This window comes from Sebastes umbrosus, chromosome 8 (genome assembly GCF_015220745.1).
Source record: "Sebastes umbrosus isolate fSebUmb1 chromosome 8, fSebUmb1.pri, whole genome shotgun sequence".
NCBI lineage: Eukaryota > Metazoa > Chordata > Actinopteri > Perciformes > Sebastidae > Sebastes > Sebastes umbrosus.
Window position 1 is genome coordinate 24,644,696 of NC_051276.1, and position 19,641 is coordinate 24,664,336.

Below are 19,641 nucleotides of genomic sequence, written 5' to 3' on the forward strand. Positions count from 1 at the left end.
TAGAAATATAGTTGCAAAGCAGCAACTATTTGCATATTATGCTTATGCAAAGTACTTAGTGTAAGCATTATGACTTTGAAGCAGTTTGCTGTGAATGTATTGCAAATATTAAATATAACTATACAGGGTTGTGTGGATGCTTCCTGGTATTTCAACATATGTTTACTGTGTACTAAAACACCTGTCATCCAAAGAGGTATTGCTGTTGCCATAGCAACTATCTTCATTCATTCCCTCTCTGGTCAACTGTCGAGTGCAGCGTGTGCGCGCTGCGTTGGACTCTTCTGATTGGACAAGACTCGGGCCATACCATACCGGAAGGAGGGGGGCGTGGAGATTTTTTAAAGGACACGTGTAATATTACTATATCTAAAAAAATAAATAAAAGATAGATAAAAAAGATATATATCCTACTTTTCAGTAGTCTTAATACCCCTCTTGTAGGTTTGGAGTGATAAAACCCAAAGGAAAGCACTCAAACAACATAAGATAAATAAAAGGAAGTATAACTGTAAAATGCCCCCTTTTTATTTATTTTTTTGCATATTGGTGATTTCATTTTACTTTAGCTATTCTCTTGCACACACTATAGCTCACTTTTTTAAACTTAAAACTGAACTAGATCCACACTATAAGTGGTAAACTTGCCTTTCTGTCTATATTTATAGTTATATGACCTATTATATTCTTGGCAAAATGTATTAAAAGTCATCATTTGTACATTGATATAACAAAAATAGGATGTGATTGGGCTATTATATTAAATGGTGGAGTGATAAACCCAAAGGAAAGCACTTAAACAACATAAAATAAATAAAGGAAGTACAAACAGCATATATAACTGTAAAATTCACCCTTTTTTTAGCATATTGGTGGTTTTATTTTAGTTCAGCTATTTTCTTGCACAGTCTATAGCTCACTTTTTTAAACTTAAAACTAAACCAGATCCACACTGTAAGATAAGATAAGATAAGATATTCCTTTATTAGTCCCGCAGTGGGTAAATTTGGTAAAATCAGTGTACAGCAGCAAAGGGGATAGTGCAAAAAAACAAGATGCATCAGCTAACACAGTAAAAAAAAGAGCTAAACAAAGTGTAACAAAATATGAACCATTTAAATAGAAGGAAGTATAAAAATAGGAGCAGTATATACAGTATTGACAATTAACAGACTATTAACAAAATTGCACAATTGGAAAATGATATTGCACAGTGAGAATTAATGAATGAATGAATGAAGTGTAAACTTGCCATTCTGTCTATATATATAGTTATATGACCTATTATATTCTTGGCAAAATGTATTAGAAGTCATCATTTGTACATTGATATAACAAAAATAGGATGTGATTGGGCTATTATATGAAATGTAAGTACAATATGAATATGAAAGTACAAACAGCATATATAACTGTAAAGTTTTATTTTTTATATTTTTATATTTTTAGCACAGTATATAGCTCACTTTTTAAACTTAAAACTAAACCAAATCCACACTTTAAGATAAGATAAGATAAGATATTCCTTTATTAGTCCCGCAGTGGGTAAATTTGCAGTGTACAGCAGCAAAGGGGATAGTGCAAAAAACAAGATGCATTAGCAGGTATAAAAATAGGAGCAGTATATACAGTATTGACAATAAACAGACTATTAACAAAATTGCACAAGTGGAAAATAATATTGCACAGTGAGAATGAATGAATGAAGTGTAAACTTGCCATTCTGTCTATATATATAGTTATATGACCTATTATATTCTTGGCAAAATGTATTAAAAGTCATCATTTGTACATTGATACAACAAAAATAGGATGTGATTGGGCTATTATATGAAATGGTGGAGTGATAAACCCAAAAGGAAAGCACTTAAACAACATAAAATAAATAAAGGAAGTACAAACAGCATATATAACTGTAAAGTTTTATTTTTTATATTTTTATATTTTTAGCATATTGGTGGTTTTATTTTAGTTCAGCTATTTTCTTGCACAGTCTATCGCTCACTTTTTAAACTTAAAACTAAACCAAATCCACACTTTAAGATAAGATATTCCTTTATTAGTCCCGCAGTGGGTAAATTTGCAGTGTACAGCAGCAAAGGGGATAGTGCAAAAAACAAGATGCATCAGCAGGTATAAAAATAGGAGCAGTATATACAGTATTGACAATAAACAGACTACTAACAAAATTGCACAAGTGTAAAAATAATATTGCACAGTGAGAATGAATGAATGAATGAATGAAGTGTAAACTTGCCATTCTGTCTATATATATAGTTATATGACCTATTATATTCTTGACAAATGTCATTTGTACATTGATATAACAAAGTAGGATGTGATTGGGGCTTATGATATGAAATGGTGTTTTAATGGTTCAGGAAACGGGAGGATTTGATTGGACAGAGTACGCGTCACTCATTGGGCCCAAATGGGGAACTGTCATGTTAGGTAGCACTTCTTGCTTAAGCCCCGCCTCCTTGCAAACTGGCAGCAGCCCACTGTAAGCTCGCAGCAGTAGTTAGGCTGCACTCACACATTGAATGAAAGTCAGTAGTGTAGCAGGCTTGTTGCCACCAGCAACTGAAGAGATCTCCTCACCAGTAAAGTTACCTTACAGTATCTAGGTACACTGCATCAGCAAGAGATAATCCTACACAATTGGGGGGGTGAAAAGAGTTAAAAGACAGGACATCTGTGGAAAGAGGAAGGTAAGTTTCTATGAACATTAGCCGGGCTCTCATTCAGACTCAAGTATTACTGGTTAGACAGGTAGGTTAGCATCTAGCTACCAACGTGACTCGCTGCTATTCCATCTGTTAGTTTGCTTAATTAACACATCATGATATTTGTGAAGCTGTAATACTATTTTATTTCCTGTGTGTGCTTTTTGTGCTCATGCTACTGCAGGTATCAGATATCATGTTGCATGTCAAGCAAAGACAAACTAGGCTAGCTCCTTGTTGCTAGCTAATGTGGTTAATGTTAACATGTGGAAAGAGGTTACTTCCGTACAGCAACGGAGGAGTTATATCCTGCAAGATACTGACGCTGTGTGTGTCTTTTCTGTGTCTTTTCTATAGGACCATTGCCTGTGTCAGTGTGGCAATGCAGCGGGTCACGGTGCAGCTCGTCGCCGGGCTGGTTGCAGCGGTGCTGTCGCTGCTGGCTGAGCAGTGTTGGGCGGACGGTGGCGGCGGCCTCAGCCTTGCAGAGAGGGTCATCTGGGCTGTAAACTGCGGGGGTGAATCGCATATAGACGTGCACGGGATTCACTTCAAAAAGGACCCATTGGAAGGGAAACTTGGCAAATGTGAGTTGGTGTTAATAGCTGCTAATGTGAGTGTAGTGTGTGTCTTTGCTTGGTGCTTCTTCACCTGCTGAGAAATGACATTGTGAAGATAAAAACCTACATTTCTGTCAAAAAAAACCTCTGCTCATGGCCTGACTTCCGCCACTAACCACAAACTAATGTGGAGTCAGCATAGACGACTACAGCTCCGCCCCCTCTCTCTCTCAGCATGTAGAGAGGAAGCAGGTGATGGTATGATCAAAAATTGTACTGTAGAGAGAGTCATTCTTGCCTGTAGTTATGAGGCACTTTAATAGCAAGTTGGATTGAACACTGGTGTGGTAACTATGCCATTTGAGACAGAAGGGCACTGTATTCCATTGAGTACAGGAAAAGGTCAGAGCCTGTGCAATGTGGTGCTTTGCTTTGCCGGACTTAAAACATGATCAGTTTTCCAGTAATGCAGCTGACTGAACCTGATGCTATTCTCCTTTGTATAGCATCTGATTATGGGGTGCGTCTGCCAATACTGCGCTCCAGTCCTGAGGACCAGATTCTGTATCAGACGGAGCGCTACAATGAGGACACTTTTGGATATGATATCCCCATTCGTGAGGAAGGAGACTATATACTAGTTATGAAGTATGCAGAAGTTTACTTCGCCCAGTCACAGCAAAAGGTATGGGAATGAATGAATCAGAGATGTTCTAGTGTAGCATTTAATAAAGGCATGCAATTCCTTTTTTCTGTTTTAATATACATTTCACTGCACACTGGTGTTCAGTCATATGGGAGCTGTTTGAATACCCATTAGTACTCCATTGTTGCAGCCATGAATGTTAAGCTGTGTGTGGATTAGCTGTTAATCACTGCTGATTTGGGAATATGTTTTTCTAGGTGTTTGACGTCCGTCTAAACGGTCATGTGGTGGTGAAGGACCTGGATATCTTTGAGCGAGTGGGTCACAGTACCGCTCATGATGAGATAGTGTCCTTCTCAATTAGACGTGGCAAGCTGAGCGTGCAAGGAGAGGTGTCCACTTTCAACGGCAAGCTCACGGTGGAGTTTGTAAAGGTGAGCCGTTAAACCATGTTATGTCGTGGCAAGTCATGTTACGACAGTAGATTGTTCCTTTTAAAAAAAAATCTATTCAAGTGTCAAGAGTTTTGATAATAATTGCATCTTTTTATAAGACTTTATTCAACCCAACTTGTGTATAAAATTGGTGTCCTAGCAGGTCAAATGACAGATCCTAAGTCCCGCCCCCTTAGTTACTGTTGCTAGGTCAGACAAGTTTGACAAAAAGAAACATACTTCAACATACTGTGGGGCGGCAGGAAGCAGAGATAAGGAACAAAATCGGATATAATCATGCCGGTTCGCCAGAAACTTCTTCAGCTCAAAACTGTAGCGGGGCATCCGGCAGTGACCTGCGGTCGAAGCTCCAGCAGGAGGTAGAGAGCTCCGCGCCCGGCAGCAGCACCGTAAAATGAGAGGTTTTCTAAAGGGACTCCGATGCTCGGAAACACTACCGCTTTTGTCCACAGGGGCCGCCAAAATCAGCACAAAATAAAATCTCCTCATAGTAACTGTTACTATTGCAATGTAATGTGTCTGTGAAGATTGTGACACCAATGTAATGTGACTTAGGCCCTGTTCAGACCTGGTATTAACATACGTCCTGGGTGATCCGATCACAAGTGGACCGCTCTAAGTACAGATGCGAATGCACTCAAGCTGCTCAGACCACATTCGGAGGTGGTCTGGGCTGCATATGGCCGCATTCTTTTAGCAGTGTGTAAGCAAATGTGTCCTGGACCACATTAAGGACCGCCTACTAAACTGACATCCCGCTGGGATCCGCGGGTCTCTACGAATAGACAGGCAGATGCGAGCGCTTGTCCGTCTCGTGGGATGGAAACGACTTCTGTGCACTACTGTATTCTGTCGGTACAGCTGTATTTTGTTGAAATATATCTTATCTATGGGCTACATATCTACAGTTTATCAGACTAAGCGCAGGAAGTGCATTATTATCAGATTATCAGTGATGGTGTTGGTGGTGTTTCTGTTCCGGTGCTCTGCACAGAGCAGACTCCCACTCGCTTGCTCGCTCGCTTACTCTCCTCTCCGGTTCTCTGAAGCTCTGTACCTTGCCGTTGCCTAGCAAAGGCGGCAGGGTCGGCATCACAGAGGTCCCAGGGGACCACCGGTACAATAACCTTATATTTTGATGTTAATAAAATGTATCTGAATTCACGGATATGTAGAATATTACTACTGACATTCCTGTAATCTTACGTCACAACGTCTGCTGTATTAGCCATGTGTTTACGACGTGTTTTTTTGCATATAGAGCGGGGAAGTGAGATCCGATCACAAGTGGTCATTCAAGATGCATGTTAATGCCAGGTCTAAACAGGGCCGTTACATACATTGAATAGATGTAGCATACAGTATAGTATAACCCGTAACAGGAAAAGGGAAAGTTGTCCGAGGTTTTGCCGGGTCCCAAGCTTGCTCAACTGTTATTGGAGCACAGAGCAAAAAGAGGCGGGACTTAGGAACGGTCAATTTTCTCATTTATTAATTTATTTTCTTTGTGAAATAGTGTGTCATGTATTTTAAGATGACAATGGGCAGTTATGTGTGATGGACAGAGGTTGGGAAAATAATCAGTTGTACACAAGTCATTTTTTTATAATGAAAGGACGTAAAGAGAAGGTAGTGTAGTCATAAAAACAACTACTTCAGTAACAGTAAGAACATATTTAGTGACAAGATTTAAAGCAATAGTTGGACATTTTTGGAAATGCGAATTATTCTCTTTCTTGCTGAATGTTAGATGAAAAGATGGATACCACTTTATTGTCTGTTAAATATGAATACCCTCGTCAGCTGGTTAGCTTAGCTTAGCATAAAGACTGTAAACAGCTTGCTGGCTCTGTCCAAAGATAACAAACTACCATTCGTATCTTGTTTGTTTAATCTGTATAAAGACAACAGCTTGTCGTCTTTCCAGTTTGTTTTTTGTACGCTGAGTAAATAAGAGATAGTAAAGCTAGTTATTTGCAATTAAGAGTATTTCCCAAAATGTTGAACTGTTCCTTTTAATACGATGGCATTCATTTCAGCCATGAGCCGGGTGGGAAATTACCATCACGACTTGTATAGCAAAGCGACTCTTATTCTAACACAAGACCGACATGTAAAATCGACAGCACATTTACATAATGAACTCCATGCCTGAAAGGGCTTTTGACAGCCAAGTTGGAGTGTGTGGGCCATGCAAATGACTGGCAACAGTCTCACATCTGGTTGTCCTTTTATCATATTTGTTTGCTTGCCATGTAGTGCAGCAATTAACTTTCCTCTCTAGTTCTCACCAAACAACTACTGTTGGTGAATCCGGTTTCATATTTTCCGCTATTTACCCCTTCTTCAAGTTAGTGGTTGCTCTAGATCTCTGGCTCTAAATGAAGCTATGACAGCCATGAATCCATCACCCTAAACAAATGGAATCGCCTCTTATCCATTGCTATCTTTGTAATGAGGTTACTAATCCTGTCACCTTTTTCCTTGTCACATTTTACTCTCTGGTAATACATCTAGCAGCTCCTACCGTGGTGGGCCTGCTGAAGCGTTGGTCATTTGGTAAAGTGTCTCCCCTTCACATTATCCAACATCCACGCTCTACTTTTTAGACGCCTCCTACAAGCTGATGTGTGTTACATTTCCCTTTATGTCCTCCTCGCAATCAATACAGCACCATGTGAGACTGTACTTCTGTTACCATTGGCACAACCTTTTATCGACTGATAGTGTAGTGCAGTAGTAGTACGGAGTGCCGTAAGGAGAGGCATTTTAGAAAGAGTGGATGACTTGTGTATCGGCATAAGTTTAAAGGTGCTAAATGCGAGATTGGGAGCATTTCTATTGCCTCTGTACGGCTCTCAACATGGCGGCGGCAGCTAACGGTGCTAACCGCGCTATCACCGAAAACAATGGCAACAGTCCGGACAGAACTAACAGTGTTAACCTGAGAGGGGGAGCTGGAGGGTGGGTGCTGCGCCACCGCAACGGCGCTGTCAGTCGGGACGCCGTTATCAGCTGTAGCCGCAGTAACACACACAGAGGGAGAGTGACTTCATTCTCTGCTCAGGTAGACATTACTTCTCTATATCTTTACATAGCAAGTAGTTGTTTGATGCTAAATTAATGCTCTGAATATCATATATAGCACCTTTTAATTTCTCCTGCTGCAAAACCTGGCAAAAATGCCCATGACTATATGAGCAATACTTTAACAAATGCCCAAAACTAAAATGCGTTATTAAGTGCAGTTATTGCCACAGACTGACTTTCAATTAGAATTATCTTGTCAACATGTATTTGACGTACTTGTTTACTTAGCCCATATTTGCACCGCTACAGTACTTCCAATACAGCAGAACATCACAACTAGAGCGATAACCTTTCATTTGGTGTGTTAGTTTTGGAACTTGCTGCAGGCCATTCGCACAATATGTGTATGATTAGTATTCTGTGTTCTGACAAATGAAAGATTTTGGCAATGGGTTTGTAGAACTGTAAGGTGGCATACTTTAAAAAAGCTTTTCCTGCAGTGACCTCATTCTTCTTTTAATTTTTTTTGTAGATCGCTGGCCCTCTCTGCATTTTCTCTCTTTAAAAAGATACAAATGGGACACACTGTCTGCTCTTTCTGCAAACGTTAAAACTGTCCTAATAATGAAATGCCAAAACCTCTCTAGCACAGGTGTTTTTGTTTTGCCCTGTCCACTTGTTCAGCGGAAATCCACCTGCACCAAATGTCGATTCTTTCATCACGCTGTGATAAATTTAGAAGAAAATGAAAGAAGGGAGGCATTTTTAATGGTTGTGTTTGTGTCAAATTGAGCACCTTACTCAGATAAGGGTGCTCCAATCATTAATTCAGTGTTTCTTGGAAGCAAAACAGATTATGGATCATTGTTAGAAACAAGGTTTATATTCACTCCTGTATGATATTAAATAACCTTTCACTCTGTGTTTCAGGGTTATTATGACAACCCCAAGGTCTGCGCTCTCTATGTAATGAAGGGGACTTTAGATGGTGAGTCATGAGACTGCAAACATACCCTTACATGTTACATAAAAACTCAGTCTACTGAGTAGATCACAATGTCTTGCTCAACCAGATGTACTCATTCTAGTACCGTAGTTGTAGACTAAAGGCCTTTGCACACCAAGTCTGTATTTTTCATCTGAAATTGTCACACGTTTAAAATACGACCTCATGTTGTGTCAATCATGTTTACACACCGACTCCGAAACTTTCGGCCATCATTTACGTTTTTCGGAACAAGTTAGATTTTCGGCGTTTTTTCACACCCATCAGAGTTGGTTGACCTTCTCAGAGCCACAGTAAATGCAAACGTCATCACTTAAAATGGCATCTGATAGGCTGATACACTTTGTTCATTTATCTCCCAGCATAAAGCAATTCACAACAAACAAACAGATGTAGAATTTAAAGATAGATTCTGGCAGGTGATTGCAGAACAGGTAGCGATGGAATCGATGGTCGCAAAACAAAGGATGTGCGAAAGATTAGACGGCAGAGATTGTGCTCTATAGCAGCTAAACGATAGCTTCTTACTAATATCATTGATTCATTAGCCCCATTTGGGACTAGCGCTATCCATTGCACCCACGTAATTATTGTTTTAATCATTGCCAAAATTTTGCGTACGTTTTTAGCGACCATTGGATTCCTTCAGTTTTCATATGATACCAGTATCTTCACTCTAGCTTTAAAACTGAGCCCTCTACAACCTCCAAAAGATCGATTGTGTTAAAGAAATTAGTGGCGTTAAAACAAATTTGCGTTAAGAATAGAATAGAATAGAATGGAAAGCTTTATTGTCATCGTATTAAATACAACGAGATTCACAGCTGCCACTTCTAGTCAGTGCTTTAAAACAAATACTTGACAGGACTAAACGAGGCAGGTAAAACAATATAACGGGTAAAACACACACAGTTATAAAGCAAATAAAACAGGTGAAGTAGATGTAATAAATAAATATAAACAGAGGTAATACACTAGAGTAATAAAATAGGTAAAATAGATGTAATGTAAACAGAGGTAATATCCTTATTATCGCGTTAACTTTGACAGCCCTATATAAAATACATTGGACTCAGTGTGCAGGGTTTCCAGTGTGCATAACGATTTGTATCAGATGCCGTATTAAAAAAAAAAGAATAACCTGACTTGGTGTGCAAAGGCCACTTTGATACATCCATTTGTGTGCCAATTTCTTTGTATGTAATTTGGACTAAGCGCCCCTGTTTTCCTTTAACGCTTTCTTACTGGACAGATGTGCCAAAACTTCAGCCTCACCCTGGCTTGGAGAAGCCAGAGGAAGAGGAGGAAGAAGAGGAGGATACAGAGGGAGGCGAGGAAGGTGGGAAGAAAAAGGTCCCAGCAGGTACCAAGACCAGGGTCCAGTCGGGCCCCCGAACACCAAACCCCTACGCAGCAGACAACAGCAGCCTAATGTTTCCCATCCTTGTGGCGTTCGGGGTGTTCATCCCCACACTGTTCTGCCTCTGTCGGCTGTGAGCTCCAACTAGCGACCGAGGGGACGTCAAACAGACAAGATGGACGTGAGACTTTGGAGAGGGAGAAGGGGGGTGGGGGTATGGGGGGTAACGGGGGGGGACAAAGTGGCAACAGCAGCACAGGTAAAGGCGTACACACAGGAGAGAGCTCGGAGAACATCTTGACGACAGGACAACAAGAGACAATAACTTTTCGGAAAGCCACTTCGCGACGGAAGCAACCGCTGACGTCGAATTCTACCGTTTAGGCAAGAAAAGGAGATGTAGGAAGTGTATGCCGTGCGCTTCTTTGTGAATGTGTTTCGCATCCACCTCTGCTGACAGTTTTGAACAATGTTAGTCATTTCCACTCAGAGACTGTGCAGGATTTACAGACGCCAGTCTTCACGGTTTGAAACCACATTTCAGCAGCTAAGGGATGCTCAGGAGCGATTGGTCTGGGCCCGTTTTATAAAGCAAAAGCATCGTTTTGTACTGGGTGTAGCAAGGAAGCACACTCTGTTTAACACTCTTGCTCCGCATCCGGTCAGACGTGTTACCTTCAAATTGGAAGTGGTGCTGCTTAGAAATTGGTTAAGTAGTTGGTGGAAATACAGTTGCCATTTCACAGGCTCCCATTTTGTTGCATTTTTGTGTCTTTCCACTCAGATCTAGTTTGTCCTTTCGTTGACGTGCCATCATCTACTTGCCATGAGTCGTTGAAAGAAATTGGCGTTGAACCAGCTCTGTAGCTGGCGGGATTATTTGCTGTCTAAGTCGGCTTGCCTTTTACATAAATATAGGTTGTTTTTCACAAATCTGTTGGTGACGTGTGGTAAAGTTTGATAGACTTATTTGGCATTGTTCCACCAAAAATTCTGATTCAGGGCCATTAAACGTGTCCTCAACAGCGATCGCAAATTCAAAGTCCTCTTCAAGGAAGGATCCATTTTAAAGTTCAAACATTGCAAAGTGAGAATGTGGAACGGTTTCTTTCAGTCAAAGTTTATGCTGTGAAATGCTTCAGCTCAAGTGAGTCAGGATCTTTACATCACTGTATTTTCTACGAGCTTTGCCTTTTTCTATTCGTTCGTTAAGTATGCATGCCTGCCTTTTTGTTTCACCAAAGAATGTCTTTTTTTATTTTGTTGGAAAAGGAAAACTTGGTGGCCTGTTTAATTTGACAAATAGCTTGCAAAATACAATTCTGCGAGGCCTCTGCTCTGTGGCGAGTGTTTTAAATTGGGTATATTTGGACGCACAGTACCCCTCACTTATCAAAATTGAAATGATTCACAGTAGGGATGCACCGATCCAACTTTTTCAGTCCATAGCGACAACGAGTACCGATCCGATACAAGTGTTTGATTAATAAGCTGTATGCCTCACTGCGTGGAAGTGACTGGGATCATTCTTTCATGTCTCATATAAAATATACAACAAAATACATATAAATGTACTGAATTGTTATTAATTATTTAATTAATAAATCATACAGCAACTTGGTAAAAAAAAAATCCGAATTAACAAGAATTACAATTCAAGTGTAAACCTTTTTAATGCATCAACTAATTAGTCAAAACTTCAATAGAAATTAAAATTCCAGTATATAGTATGTAAACATAGAATTGAATTGAATAGATTGGCACCATTGTCACTGATATCCGATCCAGCTATTTGAGTCTGTATCGGCCTGATATCCGATCCGGTATCGGTGCACCTCTAATTCAGAGGAATAGAGTGTTTGCCACTTTTTTACATCGGTGGCTAACTAGGAGGACGTTTTTTTTGTTTTGTTTTTTGTCATAAATTTGTGTTTTTTGATTTGAAACAGAATGCTGTGTTGACTCTGACGGGCCATGAAACTTCAGCCCTCCGTGTTATTTGAAACTGAGAGAACAGGCCGCTGCAGCTCCATGTTAATATAATAAACCGTGAGAATCTGTGCCAGTCAATGCACTTGTTTCATACATCCCCAAAAGCTCACCCACCTGCAGTCAGAGATGAGAAAGCACAACATCGGTGTAAGTAGAAAATCAAATGTTTACTCATAAACCAACACTTATTGCATTCTCCACATCCTTCACTCTGCCTTTTCAAATCTGCCGTCTTACACCTTTTTAATGTGGACCGTACCATTTTGTTAATTCAGTGTGAACTTTTCAGTGCAATTAAGCTACTTGTTCTGGTCCTTGAATTGATTGAGCAACCTGGGGACAAATCTTTATCTATCTTAATCTATCTTTGAGCCTTTTTTCTCCCCGACATGGCCGCATTATCAGAGTCCATTTCGCCTGTGTTTCAGTCTCAGCTTTTGGACAATGGCGTCCCTTTTTGCTTTCCATGTCTGAAAAGCAGCTTTGTTCTTCATTTTTAGTAGAGTTGTGTTGTGAACCCTCCTATTTATGTATCTAGTTACCTCCCTCAAGTGCTTAGCTCTACACCAAGGACAATTTTGTAACTTTGCCTGTTTCACTAATGCGTCTTAAATGTCCCCCCCGACACCCCTCTGCCAGTATTGCTGTTGCCATAAGCAGTACTTGAAAAAAAAAAAACGGTTAATAATTCAGGTGTTGTGGATCCTTCCTCACTCCTCGATTCTCCTTCCCATTTTGATTGATGGCGGGCAAGAAGTTAATGCCAGAAAATATTCAGTCAGTTGTTTTGTTTTTTCTCTTTTATTTTGAAGTTCATATTTAAGACATACAGTATAAGCACCTTTTTTTTTTTCCTTTGAAAAGATGCAACATTTTCATTTAATTCAGCACCAAAGTCACCGTGTTCTGTTCCTTTGCAAGTCTACACAGCTGCGTGTGTATATAAGGTACAAAATCACACTTTATTTGATCGTGTGAAAGCCATTTTGTTCTCATCACTTTTGTGTTGTAGCTGAGGTGTTAGGGTTTCTTTGATTTTCTCTTGAGGAAGTGGCCTTTCTTCTGGGGCGGAACGGTTGTCGGTACAGAGTATAAAATTGTTTTTTTTTTCGCGACGGACAGCCATATGAACTGACTGTCGGAGAGTCAAATAAATGAGATTATGTCTGAAAATGTGGGATCTTCCATTCTATTATATATAATTTAAATCGGAGTGGGGCTGATCTGGAGATATTTTATAATGCGCTTGGATTTGTATGTTTGAATTTTTTCCTCAGGATCTGTTTTGTTTTGAGTTTTTAAAACTTGATATTTTATTGGTGTGACATTTTTGCACTGCCTCATGTATTTTAAGATCATGTTGTTTTTTTTGTGTGTTTGTCTTTGTTGCCTTGAATTATTGAATACATTGTGCTTTACCATCATTCGCCTTGAGGTTGCTCTTTTTTGTTTTGGCTTAAATCAAATTAGCCTCTTTTTTTTTTTTTCTTCCTTCCTTCTCTGTTAAAACACACTTTTCTGGGCTCGATTTTCATTCCACACAAACAGCTCTTGTTAGGAGTAACGGACGTCTGTCAGTAGAATTATTTATCTCGAACCTCAACTTTTCTCGGAGCAAAGCCAGTCAGAAACAAATGGGAAGGTTAGTGAGATAACTGTATTAAATGTATGTTTCAAACAGTCTATTTAGCTTCTCATCAGCCTTTGTTGGACCTGTTATTGTCAATACATCTCACAATTTAATGAACTAGAGTGGAATGAAGATCTGCTCTGTGTTTTTTTTCACACGAGAACCAAAGAATTGCTGCCATCCCATCCAAATTCTTAAACGTAGTGTCCTGTTGTGACGCTAAAGGTTCTCCATTTCTTTCTTTCTTCTGTTTTTCTCGCCTGGTAAAGCAGTGAATAAACCAGGGGAGGAAAACATGTCATGTCTTGTCATCAGATTTGTCATCCCCACTAATTATCCCCCTGCCATGACACCATCTTCCAATTTCCATTCTTAAAAAAAGTCATTTTAGTCGCTCTGTAATTAATGTAGATTTGTTTCAGATGACCATTGCCAGCTTGTTGCTGTTTCTCCTTTTCTTTTCCTCATTATCAAAGCAACTGAACATGTGAGATGAATTTAAACTGAGACAAATTTGAACAGCAAAAACATCTGCCAACGTGTCCATCGTCCAGGCAGCAGACCACCCATGGTCTGACGTCCGCCGATCACACAGCGCGAGTGTGCGCTCAAACATGAGTCCTACTGTATAGATATACATGTGTTGGATGGATAAAAGCTCCTCTCGGGGGCTGCAGGCAGCAGCAGGTGGACTGAGAAATGTATTCGAGACCCCTGATCTTTCTCTGATGTGGCGTATATCTGCAAAAATGGGAAAATGCTGATAAATGCTGTCTCTTTTTAATAAATGTGCTATTTTATCAGAATGTGGTGCTGCTGTTTTTCCACTCCCGACACCCTTGAGTTGCCGTTGATTACTTTGTGAGATCTCTTGACTCTGCAACTTAGAAACTTAAGACTTTAACAGTCTAACAATATTTCCTGACAGAGTAGTCACTGTGACCCTGCAGTTCAGCAGGGTCACGGCACATGCACAGGCCTTTTTGTTTGTCCAGGTGTTGTTTTTTCCACCTTCTTCCAACAACTGTGAAAACCTCTTTAAATAGAACCACATATCTCAATGGTATCGGGACCAGAATATCCGAAAGAGGAACACAGCTGAACAAAGCAGACTGAATCATGACCGAAACCAGGGCTGTCAAAGTTAATGCGATAATAACGCTAATTAGTTTTAGCCACTAATTTCTTTAACTCATTAACGTAATTAGCAATTTTTAGGTTGTAGCGGACTCAGTTTTAAAGCTAGAGTGCTTGTCGCAAAGGAGGCTAAATAAGCTCCTACTTGCGCTAAATTTTGGCCATTTTCAAAGGGGTCCCTTGACCTCTGACCTCAAGATATGTGAATGAAAATGGGTTCTATGGGTACCCACGAGTCTCCCCTTTACAGACATGCCCACTTTATGATAATCACATAGAGTTTGGGCAAGTCATAGTCAAGTCAGCACACTGACAGCTGTTGTTGTATGCTGAGCTTGAGTACTATGTTGTGATTTGAGCATATCTTTTATGCTAAATGTAGTACCTGTGAGGGATTCTGGACAATATTTGTCAATGTTTTGTGTTAATTGATTTCCAATAATAAATATATACATACATTTGCATAAAGCAGCATATTTGCCCACTCCCATGTTAATAAGAGTATTAAATACTTGACAAATATCCCTTTAAGATAAATTTTGAACAGATGAGAAATGTGCGATTAATCACGATTAACTATAGACAATCATGTGATTAATCGCAATTTAATATTTTAATCAATTGACAGCCCTATACCAAAAACAGAAATGGCCACACTCTTTATGTCACTAGCCATTGTTAGATCGAGCTTTAATAACCAAAAGAATGACTCCATAGAGTTACAGTATATCATATTCACTATTAACATATATATATATTTACAAAAAAAAATAACAATTATAAATTAATAGATTTGACATTGAAGTGCATCATTTTCCTTGTAAACTTTGAGGCTGTGTGTCTTTTCAGATAGAAAATAGTTTAAACCAGATGATTTCCATGCAGTCCAGTGTCAGTTTGACTTCATCTGTAGTACAGAGCCATGAAGGGTGTGTGTGAGAGGTGAACGCCGCCGGCTCCGCAGGACACCCCTGATCCAGCCTGACTGCAGCCTAGAACCAGGCCCAGCTTCAGAGCAGGCAGAGTGCCGCCGACCTCATCACCCCACACGTCACCATCGGTGTCCTGCAGAGCCCCTCCTGGTGGATGCCCCCTGGAAGAAAACGCCACCCGCCGCATGTTCGCCAAGCTGGGACCCCCTCCGGCACCACCCGCCGCCTCCTGCAGACTCTGGATGAGGAACAGCAGATCCACTCTCAGCTCCACTGTGTTGCCCCGCGACCACAAACTGTACCTGAAGGAGGCGAGAGACAACAGGGGTTACAACCAGGCCTGACACTCCCAGAGGCCATCAGTCAAGTTGTTTTTTGTCTTCCGAGGCTTTTTTTGACTGAAATGAGTGTAAGTCTTGGTAAAAAGTAAAAACATTTTTACCTTGTAGGAAGGTCTCGCTTTGCCATTGATGAAAGCACAGGATGGATATCCAGATGTTGTGGGTTGGAAAGCTGGAGGTGTAGCTCGGCTCTCGTAACCGTCAATGATAAAATCTCCCTGGTGTAGAGAAACTCCACATCTGTGCCTGAGGAGGAGAAGAAGATGGAGTCAGGAGTCTGTCAGGTAAGACAAAGCATTTCATGTCACAAAGCAACACACACACAACTCATGCCAGGCTCTATAGTTTAATAAATCCCAGGGATCTGAGTAAGATCTCCACCACAGAGGTGATGTTTTCACTTCTAATACCTTGTTAATCTGTCAGCAGGATGTCTCGACTCTTCTTGGAGGGGACAGTAAGCCAGCTAAAGACTCATTTGTATGCAGATAACACGGTCCTCTATACAGCTGCATTAATCAAGCCATTAATGTCCTCCCAATCTGCTTTTCATGCACATCAGCTTTCACTTCTACAGCTTCTATGACATTCCTGCACAGTGTCACTCTTAACACTGTAGGTTTGCATATGGCTATTTGATGCTGCATCGTTTTTTCCTGCTCATTCATCCCTATCCTCTCTGCATGTTAACTGGATGGGCAATGATGATGAATGTAAATACCCTTAATGGGCAATGAAGCTCTTTTATACATTTTAAATTCCATACAGTTTTTTTTTTCCTTTTACTAATTCTCTCATTTTTATTATTCTTAATGTTCTCTGTTTTTAATTTCACTATTTTAACATCTACTGTCCTCTTATTGTCTATTTTATTGCCTATCTGACCTTGTTTGAATGTGTTCCATTTTTATTTTCTTTCGCAAAGCACTTTTGAGCTACATCTCTTGTATGAAAACTGCTCTATAAATACAGTTATTAATGTATTAATTAATACAAATTTAATGGTCAAGAAATACATTCAACCTTAAATTAAGTGATGGAAATTATGTGTAGTTTTTCCACCACTTTTAGAGGTTTGCCCTCTAGTCCACTTGAGGAAATACCAGCTCCCGCGGTTACAGTATTATTATTTTTTACCTTTTTATGTTGCATTGAGCTACAATTAGTGGTATTAAAGGGACTATTTGTAACTTTCAGAAATGCTTGTTAACAGCGACACCTGTGGCCGTTAAGTCAACGAAGGGCAGCGTTGGGTTCGCGCTTGCTCGCTCTACATAGACATGAACGAGCATCGCTCAAAACAGAGAGGCGACACACGTCAGCTAAAACCACAATATCACTCTATATTTCAGCTGCTTGGCAGTAATGTTAGCTGACCAGACGAAGGTCTCTCCATGAATCACTGCTGATCCTAGTGTTGGCTTTCGGAGGCTGAAGCAGGAAAAGCGTGGCAGTGCCGGGGCTGAAGCAGGAAGAGAAACGTTATCGCCTCCCGACTGAGCCCACAGGGAGACAACGGCACCCGGTCAAGACGATAACGTTTCTCTCTGCGGGGCCCCGTCACTTCACAAGACACGGGAAACCTCTGTTGGTCTGGAGGAGCTGCAGCAGTTATTTCTGCACAAACGTCCACTGTACATTCACTAGATATCCTCAGAGCTAAACTAACTCTTCTGCAGTGTGGAGTGTGCACGCATGCACGTGTAGAGGTGGAGCAAGACAGCGAGAACGAGCGCGGTGTGTGAGGGAAGGCAAGCAGAGGAGGAGCGACACGGCCACACGCGAGCGCGCATATGCGAGCGCGCATGGGATCCCGACCCGGTAGATTTATACGTGTAAAAAGTTACAAACAGTCCCTTTAAAGCACATGGAAGATAAACCTGATCTTCACTTTTTCTGGTGCAGCCCATCTGTGCCATCTCTTTGTAAATGTGTACCATGGACCAACACAACACATTTCAGTTCAGCAGCATAGGCAACAGTTCATAATGACATGGCAACATGTGTTTTTAGCTGGATCTACTTTGCCTCACCTCCTCTCAGTCGTCCTTGAATCCCCTTCACGTTCCTGCAGTGGACTCCTTCTTGACAGCAGTGGTAAACCCGTCGCACAAAGCTGAACAGAGATTTTCCTGGGAAAACCACCGGGCCCTGTGAGGAGGCTCCCGGTGTGAAAGGCCTAACGCGGACCTGCAACCGCGTCGCTTCACCGTAATCATCATCATCTCCTGCAGCTTGGTGCGTGTTCTCCAGCAGCCAAGGCGCAGCCAGCTCTGTGCACCGCCTAGACGCGTCCGTGCGTAAAGTTGATCCAGAGGATTCATCTGCGTGTCGCAAAGCTCGACCCAATACTCCAATGTGACCTGAGAGAAGAAACAGAGCGATCCAAACGCAGTGCGAGGAGGAAGAGGCCATGGTGATGTTTCTAAATCCTGGCCCAAATGGAGCTTCACTGATGGGGAACTTCTCTCTCTCTCTCTCCCTCTCTCTCCCTCTCTCTCTTTCTCAATCTCTCTCTCAGCTTGCTATATACCCCACTGACAATGGGGACATCTTCCCACTTATAATTTGAATCCTGACCCTCCTCACAGACCCTGCCCCTCTTTTTGTTCGAGCCCTTAACCACCCATTTACCCCCCAGCTGCTTTCTTTTAACGCGCCTGCATAATGAGGCGCCCTGAAGAGACCATTCACATTCAGCTCCTCAGCTAATGACTCTAATGACTCCATATCTAGAAACATCAAGAACGTATTCACAGCAGCGTATAGAGCAGAAACCATTGGACACATAACGTGAATAACAACGTTTTTTTTATGAGCACACTGTAAACAATTACAGTATTAACCTAAAAACAGACATTCTTTAGGCATTTGTGTGATTTGTGTGTTTGTTTGGCATCATCAGACCTGATTCTGACTTTACATACAACATATAGCATGGTAGTGTTTAATATTAAACTGCTGAATGACATGAATCGATGGAGGTGACTGGACTAATCAGTTTAAATTACATCTTTGTGTTACTATTATAGCTGAAATTCTTATCTGGGACATTCAGTGTTTTACTTAAGGTCACTTCTACAGGTCACATGACTGTTGCTGGGACACCAACTGTAAAAAACTACCATCTTAAATATTAATTCAGATGGTTTTGAGAGGATATAACTCAGTTGGGTAATAGGAAGTAGAATCCTTTGAGAGAAAATAAACAAATAAATTGCCAGAAAAAAGTAAGAATTGGGCGTTTTGGTTTTGCAATAATCAACAATCTGATAATAACAATGCGTCCTCTGCCACTGCAGTGTAAACAATTGTATTTAGTGTGACTACTCCTATGTCTGTAACCTGCTAAGTCTATTAATTTAGTCAAAAATAATGTTGTAAAAAATAAAACCTAAATAGTGCATTAAAACAAATCAGTAAGATAATGTAAAAGAAAGGTGGAAAACAGCTATATAATGTATCTTATACAGTAAATTAACTGTAAAATACTGTGAAATTAATTAAAAAAAAAACATTTCAAACCGTATTTTTCATTAACAGTAAAAAGCTGTAAATTTCAGCAACAGTATCATAATGGTAATTTTACAGTAACATAAAGGCAACCCTGCTGCCAGTTCTTTATTGTTATTTTACTGGGAAATTCTTAACAGTGCATGTGTTTGGCTTTTCAAATAGCGCACTTGTCCTTCTTCTTCTGGGCCACTTGTGACCATTTTTGCAACGAGGCGTTAAGCCCGAGGAGGAGAACAATGGGTTTGGGATTGCAGGGTCACATGCAGGCCGCTGATGGCCCTAATAAGGCCCTGTGTCGCCCCTGTGGCTT

The 19,641-nt window shown here is 40.6% G+C and overlaps 2 protein-coding genes across 2 annotated transcripts; one reads left to right on the top strand and one right to left on the bottom strand.

Moving 5' to 3' along the window:
• Positions 1-2,495: 2,495 nt before the first annotated feature.
• mlec (malectin) lies at positions 2,496-11,314 on the top strand. The gene is made up of 6 exons (XM_037778105.1): positions 2,496-2,711; positions 3,084-3,313; positions 3,793-3,971; positions 4,190-4,366; positions 8,348-8,405; positions 9,676-11,314. Exons 2-6 carry the CDS (start codon positions 3,109-3,111, stop codon positions 9,918-9,920), a joined length of 864 nt encoding a protein of 287 aa, XP_037634033.1. The 5' UTR covers positions 2,496-2,711; positions 3,084-3,108; the 3' UTR covers positions 9,921-11,314.
• A 3,819-nt stretch (positions 11,315-15,133) lies between these two features.
• On the bottom strand, positions 15,134-19,138 carry si:ch211-170d8.2 (uncharacterized protein LOC571755 homolog). The gene is made up of 3 exons (XM_037776637.1): positions 17,849-19,138; positions 15,917-16,061; positions 15,134-15,776 (listed from the first exon to the last, which is right to left on the bottom strand). Exons 1-3 carry the CDS (start codon positions 18,228-18,230, stop codon positions 15,446-15,448), a joined length of 858 nt encoding a protein of 285 aa, XP_037632565.1. The 5' UTR covers positions 18,231-19,138; the 3' UTR covers positions 15,134-15,445.
• Positions 19,139-19,641: the final 503 nt, after the last annotated feature.